General features: G+C 36.4%; 1 protein-coding gene across 1 annotated transcript in view; it reads left to right on the forward strand.

Moving 5' to 3' along the window:
• Positions 1-9,820, forward strand: part of LOC109533690 (histone-lysine N-methyltransferase NSD3) — a gene marked incomplete in the record, with an annotated part of 44,385 nt that overhangs the window by 2,189 nt on the left and 32,376 nt on the right. Inside the window, 2 exon segments of the mRNA XM_048670657.1 lie at positions 3,242-3,396; positions 6,187-6,530. Coding sequence (XP_048526614.1) covers positions 3,242-3,396; positions 6,187-6,530 — 499 coding nt within the window.

Genomic DNA, 9,820 nt, shown 5'->3' on the forward strand with positions numbered 1-9,820 from the left:
TTACTTAGTGGAAGCCTACCGGGCCTACTTTTGAAAAGTATTTTGTAAAATACAGGGCCCCTCAGTTGCTGGATATTCTCTGGACGTGGACTCTAAAATTCGCGAAAATTTGAGGAAAAAAGCCAAAAAGTTGCAACAGAGCAACAGTTTTTTTATTTAATGGCGCCAATTTGGATTATCTGTATCATTCTTCTCATTGTTCTCAAAAGTGATTTTTAAAAATACCAAAACAAAGTCCAAGAATGCAAGTTCTTATTATTTATGGGGCTATCAACAATTTTCCACCTATTTTCAGTTTTGCACATTTTTTTGAAAATACCGAAACACAATCGAAAACGACTACTGCGTCAACTTCCCGAAAAAATTCCCGCAAACAGAGTCAAAATTGATCATTACGCCAGTGATTTTTATGGTTTTAATGCCTCTAACACGGATTTTATATCCATTTCCGGATTTGAACAGTGATTTTGAAAACTACGGAAACATAGCGTGGTTAAAAAAGAATGGAGCGCCGACTTTATTGGAAAATTCGCCAAAAATTGACGAAACGAATGAAAAGTTTACAAATGCTGCCACTAATAGCGCACGGTTTTATAGAATTAATGGCGCTAATAGGGATTTACTACCTATTTTAGGTTTTGACTTGTGATTTTTTGAAATCAAGGAAACACATCTTGAACTACGGCAAATAATGTGCCAATTTGATTCAAAAGTTTCCCAAAAACGGCGGAAAAGGGGAACAAAATTCACAATTATCATCATCATCATCATCATCATCATCATCATCTGTGGCTTCACAACCCTGGGTAGATTTTTGTCGACTCAACCATACGTCTCCATCCCTTTCTATCAAGCATCCGATCGGGCCATCTTCGATATTCATGGCTTTTAGGTTTTTTACAATTTTATCTCTCCATCTGAAGCGGGGCCGACCTAATGGACGTTTTCCCCCCTGGAACCTCCTCCCACACGAGTTTTACCATTGTATCATCTGACATTCTTTTTACGTGTCCTGCCCACTGTAGTCTCTTGGAATTTAATTCGTTTATTATGCTGGTATCAGTGTGGAGTTCTTGGAGTTCTTGGTTGGTTTTAATATATATTGCCCTGTATTTTCGTCTCTAGTTGGGCCGAATATTTTTCTTAGCACTTTCCTTTCAAAGACCTTACGTCGGTCTTCGCTTGCAACCGTTAGGGTCTAGGTCTCGCATCCATATATTACGACAGGCCTTATAATTGTTTTGTATATGTTCAGCTTAAATTTTTTGGTAAGTAGTCTGGATTTCATAAGGTTTTGAAGAGTAAAGAGGCATCTGTTTGCAGCCTGTATCCTGTTATTGATCTCTTCTGTGATGCCGTTGTTTTCACTGATACTTGTACCCAGATATTTAAATTGTCTTGTCCGCTCAAAGTTGTAGTCTCCGATAGAGAAGTTTTGTCCCACTATCTCGGTTCTGATTATTTCTACTGAGGTATATATACTTGGTCTTGTTCTCATTTATTTTTAGGCCTATCCTTTCAGCTTCCTTTTCGAACTTTATGAAGGACTCTTTGAGGTTGATCCTGCTATTGCCAATCACATCGGCATCGTCTGCAAAAGTCAGGAGCAGGTTTGGTCCCTCTTGATGAATGATAGCAGTTGGCTTCTCTATTTTGGAATTCCTAATTACATATTCCAATGCTATGTTAAAGAGTTGAGGTGAGAGGGCGTCACCTTTCATGAGACCATTACTGATACTGGAGGAGTCGGAGAGACTCTGTCCCACTGTTACCTTACATCGCGTATCCTCCATACATACTTTTGTCAGCGATATAAGCTTTTTTGGGAATCCAAGCTCTTGCATTGCTTGTCACAACTTTGATCTACATACTCTGTCGAATGAGAGAGTATGTAGAGAGCTGTAGTTTTCTTATAGAGTGTTTCTCCGCCCGATTTTATGCATTCGACAGGTATGCCGTCGCTGCCTGAAGCTTTGTTATTTTTTAATTTTTTTATTGCCTTCACTGTTTCTTCGTACGACGGTGGCGGTGTTTCTATTTCGGCCGTTGGTATATTTGTTGGTGGCGTATTTCCATATTCTTCATCATTGAGCAGTTCACAGAAGTATTTCTTCCAGGTATTTAGAATCTCCTTTTCGTTGGTTATGAGTTCTTCATTATTTTTTGTTAGAAAATTTTCTTCTCTGGGTTGGTATCCTGCTTTCTGTTTTGAGATTTCGGTAAAACACTCTTGTTCTGTTATTCTGTCTATTTTCTTTTATGTCCCTTATTATTGATAGCGGTATTCCCTCTTTTTTCGTTTCACCATTCTGCGAGCTGCTGTTCTTTGATGTCTATATTCTTCTATATTAGGTGCTGTTGGATGTTGTAGCATTTTTTAAAGCTAGCTTATACAATTATGCCATTGCTAAAGGAAAATGTTTTCATTGCTCATTTTAACGACGCTATCATGGATTTTATATGAATTCCCAGTTTTGAACAGGAACTTTTTTAAAATACTGTAACATTGTACGCTGTTGGAAGGCAAAAACTGCGGCGACTCCATTGAAAAATTGGCGAAAATTGGAGGAAAAAAGCCCAAAAGTTACGAACTACGGAATCAGTAGAGCAAGATTTATTTCATTTAATGGCGCCAATATGGATTAACTGTCTCATTCCGGTTCTCAAAAGTGATTTAAATTGTTCATTAGGCCAGTGATTTTTATGGTTTTAATGGCTCTAACATGGATTTTATATCCATTTCCGGGTTTGAACAGGATTTTTTAAACTAAGGAAACAGCGCGGTTACAAAAGAATAGAGCGCCGACTTTATTGGAAACTTTGCCAAAAATTGACCCAACGAATGAAAAGTTCACAAATTCTGCCACTAATGGAGCAATGTTTTATAGAATTAATGGCGCTAATAGGGATTTACTAGCTATTTAAGATTTTGACTGAAACACATCGTGAACTACGGCAAATAATGTGCCAATTTTATTCAAAAGTTTCCCAGAAGCGGAGAAAATGCGGGACAAAATTCACAATTATGCCATTGCTAAAGGAAAATGTTCTCATTTTAACGACGCTATCGTGGATTTTATACACAATATACATTTTATAGACAATATTATTTCACACAGTTTTGTGACTGTAAACTGGCTGACGATATAGTAAAGATTCAATAATTTTTAGCCACAATGTCTACTTAATCTTAATCTGTTATTTTTTTAATTGCACTAATTATATTTCCATTTTATTTTAGGCTCGTGCGCGGGGATCTAGAAGGCACAGTGGACTATGATAAAAAATGTTTGCTGATTGCGAACAGCAGCACTAGTCAAGGAGAAGAGTTGCCTGTCGACAACAACCAGGACGAGTGTCCCATATTGTCGTTAATAACTGATGATTCAGCTCTTGGTAAGTTGTTGGTAAAATTGGCGTCTTATCATACAGGGTGTTTCAAAATAAATCCCGGATTCCTCGCGTGAAAATATGATGATTAACTCAACTTGCTTGCACAAGGTTGTGAATTGTCCAACATTAAATTATAATTTTTCAAAATTATACCACGATTTGAAGAAATTCTGACCAGCACAGTGGTAAAAAAACGTTTTGGGTAGATGATTTTTACTAAATAAGTGAAAAAAAATCAATTCTGTTATACGATATTAGTATATTTCACCAAATTGTCAAGAAAAAAGTATATTTTTAATATTCCAACGAAATATTGAAAACTGATTGATAAGTTATTAGCAAATCCCCTTGAGTAGTTTAGGAAAAACTATAAAAACTACACAGCGATTGTTCTCTGACCGTTGGATTGTCGCAGATAATTAACGGTATAATTCATAATTTCTAGGTTGATAAAAGTGCAAGCTATTGGTTTTTCTGCAAAAAAAATATTTTCTCAATCTACGTGCATATGGAAACAAAAAATCACTTGGGGTCTTTGGTAAAATGCAGAGTTGAAGGATGGTTGCTTTAAGCATCATTCTATCGACACAGCGATCGCAAATTTATTCTCACTTTTTCTCAATGTCTGGGGGGTTTTTAAGTGTGGGATTTCAAGGCGCTGATTCACTTACGCCAGGTTTGAACCACAATTTTCAAAAATTTGTGATGGAAGGGGATGGGATCCATCCCATGGAGACAACTTTTCTCTATTGGTACTACGATCGCTAATTAAGTATCTTTCTCAATTTTTGCGAGGTATTTAAATATAAGGTTTTAAGATTATTTTTGTTTCCTCCAAGATTGCCCAGAGATTTTCAAAAAATAAAAACTAACCCGGGATCAGGATGAATGATGCTTTGAGCGTCATTCAATAGAGTCAACTTTTCGTTATTAACTCTGCGATCGTCCAATTTCAAAGCGCTGTTTTGCTTCGACCAGGTTTGCAACGGATGTATTTTGAATTGCCACTCGAATCGGATATCAGAAACAAGGCTGCTTTCAGCTTCACTTAATAGGGGCAACTTTCAACTTAGTTTCACTTTTCTTCAATTTTTGGGAGAAGCCGGTAAAAAAATTGAATTCTGTCGAACTGTCCGAGGAACGCTTTGTTTAACATTGGATAGTTTCTAGACAGAATGGTGCACGTCAGTGGTTTTTCTGCAAACGAAAATTATTTTATAATTCTACAATCAGATGGGGACAAAAAATCTGTTTTGGTTTTTTGCAAAAATGCACAGTTTGCGATTTAAAAAATGAAAACTGTTGGATTGTCGGAGAACATTGACAGAATGTTTAACATTTTATACTGTCCAGACTTTAAGGTGAAAAGAATCGATTGTTCTCTGAAGCTGGGGGTTGATTTTTTGAAAAAATATAAATTTTCTCAAAATACCTTGAAATCTACATCATTGTGATCTCAAGGAAGTTAGGAATGGAACAAACATTGTAAAGCACGCCAAAATAGACCTGGGAAGTTTAGTTCCCCTTGCTGATTTCCATCATCAATCTTGGTCAGCGAAGTGAATAGTACAAAATATTAGTTCGTTTAGTTCATTTAGTCCAGTAGGTTAATTTTCATCATCGAATAAAAATATTATAAATAAACGGGCAATTTAACTTTAGTTAAAAAGACGATTGATATTTTTATACTATGTGTTGTATTGCTTGTGCTCGGGATTTATTGTCCATATATTTATCTTTGTATTATTGGAGATTGGAGGTCTTTTTAATTTACATGATTTAACTGACTGACTGACTGTATCTTCTCTGAGATTTTCTATGTAAACATGTGCGAGTGAGACATTTTTGAGCAGTCATCTTCGTCATATTGTTTTGTTGACCAATCAAAACCCTCCGAAATTTTATTCCACTTTCGCATGTTCCTAATATAGAATCCGGACCCAAATCAGTTAGAATCAATTAAATCGCGTGCATTGTCGTTTGATATTATGTTTCTTTATGAAATAAACGAAGAAAGAACATGTCTGATACTATACGAACAACAAGGATTATCTATTTTCATCGCCAGCTATGAACTGCAAAGTCGGCAACGCCAACTGAAAGAAATCGCGGGGAAGTAAAGAGAAGCGCTATTGGTTCAATCACTTCAATCGGCGTCATCGGTCTCGTTCTCCTTCAAGAGTGAGATGAAATGCCATGTTCTGTTTTTTTCCTACTGATTCGCTCTTTCAATTTAGAAGATTCGATCGTCTAGTTCAGTTCTCTGATTCTGAGTTCGTTCGCTAACTACACAGCACTACGCCAAAAGTTAAAGTTTCGAAATAATCGATATTTTCGGTAGTAGATCAATGATTTATTAAAATTCTGATCGGAAAAAGTGTCGAAAATTAGTAAACAACACCAAATAGTCAATTATTTTGTAGGATATTATCTTTCACGAAATTGTCAAGAAACAAATTATAATTATAAATTGTAAAACTAAAACGAAAAATTTATTTCAAAAACTGAAATTTGAATTAACTGAGCTTTACAATACAAGAGTAAAACTTTCGGAAAATCATTGCGAAATCCCAGATTGTATTTCACTTTTCACTCACTAATCGCGACATTTTAAGTTATAAGACCTTTGAAGGTGGCATTTATTTATCGAAAAAACACTATTAATATTCAATAAAATCATTTTCCAATTTTATTTTCTATTAGATTGTGTTAATTAATAAAATCATTTTCAAGCGCTTCACACTGCAGCATTTGGATATGTCTGGACCGCACTAGTTTGAATTCATTTTCCAGAAACGAGTTTAACTGATGAGAAAGCAAGAATCTCACCAATCCAAGTCAGAAAATCAAAGCGAACATTTAAGCCAGTAGACAAGCTGGATATGTTGGAGCTTGAACGCAAATTTACTCCGATTAAAAAGGAAACGATTGCTGTGGATGATGAGCAAAGTTTGAATAATATGCCATTGCCGGATCGCTTGCTGCTGGATGCTGGATACGGCGACAGTGTGGACAAAGTATCTGAAAATGGTTCTAAATCGAGCAGCGACCTTACCAGTTCCAATTTATACTCGTTCGAGTATCAAGTGAAATTGCATAAGCAAAACAATCTTTTCCATGGGATCAAAAATGTTAAGGTAAGTGAGGTTTTTAAATTTAATCTTCAAAGAATCTTCAAAAAACGTAACTTTTATTTAAAGATTAAATTATAATGAAACTACGTTTTAACCCGAATATAATTTCTCGTGTTTTGTCTGAAAAATTTATGGTAGGTATTCGAATTATTCCACAAAAAAGGAAATTTTTGACTGCTGGATTATTTGAAATGGAAATGAATTTTTTTCTTGAATTTTTGGATTGATTTTTTTTAAATATGAGGGACAGAAAATTGTATATACTTTTTTTATTGCGCGTAAAATATTACTGATTTCTGCTGCATATTTCCCCTATTAGCTTCCCCACACTTCCTCGCAATTTTGGAATTAATTTATACATTTTCTCTTGATTTACATGCTCAATAATAGCTGTGTACCTTTTTCTTCAATATCAATCCATTAAACCTATAATAATTTTTTCGTTTTGTAGTAATAGGTCGGCAGGAAGCGATTTTTCGCTTTATTTTTTTTATTTTGTTAGTGGAAAGTGGAGTATTTTTGATTTGAGTAGGATTTTTGATAAAACTTTTTTATTGCTAAACTTCAAGCAAACTTATGAAATGAGACTTGAACTTAAAATGTACTGCACGTTTGGCTTAGTTAGATCTTCATGGGTATCCCTAGTAAACAACCAGCAATACTAAATACAATTCCGGGGTAATTCCGCCAATCGGATCTCCGGAGGGGAAAATGTTGAAAGCAATACTAAAGAAGGGTACAGGAAGTGGAAAACCAAAGAAAGATAACATGCGCTTGAGAGTCGCTACCTGGAATGTAAGAAGCATGTACCGGAGTAGCAAAATCCATAATGCATTCAAGGAAATGAAAAGGCTGCGTATAGACATCCTGGGCGTTAGCGAGATGCGATGGACGGGATACGGAAGGTGTACCGTCGACGAATACCAAGTGTTAAACGCGGGGAATGAAGGAGCAGCCCCCGATAATGGGGTGGCACTTATCATATCTAAATCACTAGCGAAATCGTTAATAGAATCAGTGCCGATATCTGACAGAGTAATTTTAATCCAGCTCAACTCAAGACCATTTAACACCAACTTAATTCAAGTATTAACTTTAACGCAAAAGTGGGAAACGAGCAGTGCCAGAACATAGTGGGTGGCTTTGGAATGGGCCTTAGAAATGACCGGGGTGACCGCATTATTCAATTCTACCAGAAGAACGATCTTTTTATAACAAACACCTTTTTCAAACTTCACTAAAGAAGACTGTACACCTGGACGTCGAATGCGGAGACGGAGGATATGATTGTCCGCAATCAGAGCGACTATCTTGGTAACGCAACGTTTTAGAAATAGCATAAAGTCCGCCAAAACATACCTGCGAGCGGACATTGGTTCTGACCACAATTCTTTTGTAGCGATAACACACATCAGGTTAAAGAAAATTGCCAAAAAACAAATCCAAAACAGCATAGACCACACACTACCACGGAAAGAGCCCATCAAAAGTATAGTCCGAGAACAACTTCACAAATGCCTTGAAACCCACAACGAGAACGCCTTTGTCAAAAACACCTCAAAAGTAAAACTCAACACAAGAAAAGACCCTGGATGACAGACGAAATATTGGATCAGCTTCCAACTTTTATTCCACTCGGTATCACTTTAAATACAGAACAGGAACAAACTAACTTCAAAATTACCGCCAACTTCACAAACAATAACACACGGAAAACTCGCTCTTCAGACTCGCGGGGTTTAACCTCTTCTGCACCCGGTCTCTGCTGTCACTTCACTCTTTGTCTGTGTGTTCTCCTCGCCGCTTATATAGATTCCTTCAGGTAACCCAGATGCTTCTCGAAATATCCAGAACAGGTGCCAAATGGGGCTCCCATTTACTGAAAAACCATGAATTTCGATCCCCCCATTCCAAACGTGAGTACCCCAGGCCATTTCCGTTACAATATGTATAAAAAGATCGAAGAAGCAACTGGTAACTCACGATCAAACAGAGCATCGGGAGCACTGTGCGATAAAACTGGTAAAGTCGTACAAGGATTGCAACAATAACTAATTGATTGGACAAATTATATAACGGAACATCGCCGGCTTTAGGGGATACAGAAGGACCACAAATTACATGCAAAGAAGTGGAGTATGCCTTTAGGGTGTCAAAAAGTCGCAAAGCGGTAGGACCGGATGAGATTTGTTGTGAAGTGTACAAGCTAATAGACGACCAAATGGGCTTAAAAGTGGTCACAGATTTTTTCAACAAAATATACACTAGTGGTTAATTCCCAAACGACTGGCTAAAATCTGCGTTCATAACAATACCAAAGAAACCCACGGCTAAAAAGTGCGATAAATACAGAACCATTAGCCTAATGAACCATATGTTGAAGATATTAGGAGTTGGAATTAGTTTTAAAGGTTTTCTAAGAAATGGCGATATAAGCGTATGTTGCATGTGGGCACTCCAAAACTATATTCGCGGTAAAGCACTATATTATCAGGGTTGGCTTGATTTTTTTCAAGTGATTTAAATCACCTGACTTTTTTGGAAAAAAATCAAGATTTAAATCAAAGTTCATTTTTTCAAGAAACTATATTTTCACTCTAAAAATATAAAATAGAACACAAATAATTCTAAGAAATGAAAATCAAAATAGAAAACGGTACATGTGAACTTAAAAATTAAACGGTATTAATGGTAAACTCAACAATACTAAAACGGAAATCAGTTCTCTTTCTCTTCATTTTCGTTATAAAGTCTGAAGAGGAACACTAATTTCCTTCCTTTTTCGATTCCCAATCTGTTCCTGATATCCGAATGAACAAATTCGAATGTGCTCAACATCCTTTCGACAGGCGCAGAAGATGCAGTTGCACAAAGAAACTTTTTTATAGTGGGCAAGTGTTTCCCAATTTCCGGTTCATCTCTCTATGATCGCCACCACTGAAGTCCGTTCATATTTTTCAGCACCTCATCAGAAAACATAATTTATTTGAAAGGAGCGTTGAATTTAATAACTAGTGGCAACAATCCCGAGTTTCCATGAAACTCACTGATGGGCTCCATCCACATGGGCCAGATTCTTCTCTTCAGGAGTTAATGCGTAGTTTTGTTTCTCCGGGCTTAACATGTAAACAATAAAGTGATAAGGTGTAAGAGCTTGCTTATAGCGATGTTGAAGCAAGCGAAGTTGAAGCGAAGCTTCTGTAGTTTATCTAAAGATAAATTTTGAGATTCTTCAAACTTATCTTGCAAAAGTTTCCACTGCTCTACGGCATCAGATATTGTGGCATTTTTCT

This window comes from Dendroctonus ponderosae, unplaced genomic scaffold (assembly GCF_020466585.1).
Source record: "Dendroctonus ponderosae isolate FM_Combo_2020 unplaced genomic scaffold, Dpon_F_20191213v2 Dpon_F_20191213_1, whole genome shotgun sequence".
NCBI classification, from domain to species: domain Eukaryota; kingdom Metazoa; phylum Arthropoda; class Insecta; order Coleoptera; family Curculionidae; genus Dendroctonus; species Dendroctonus ponderosae.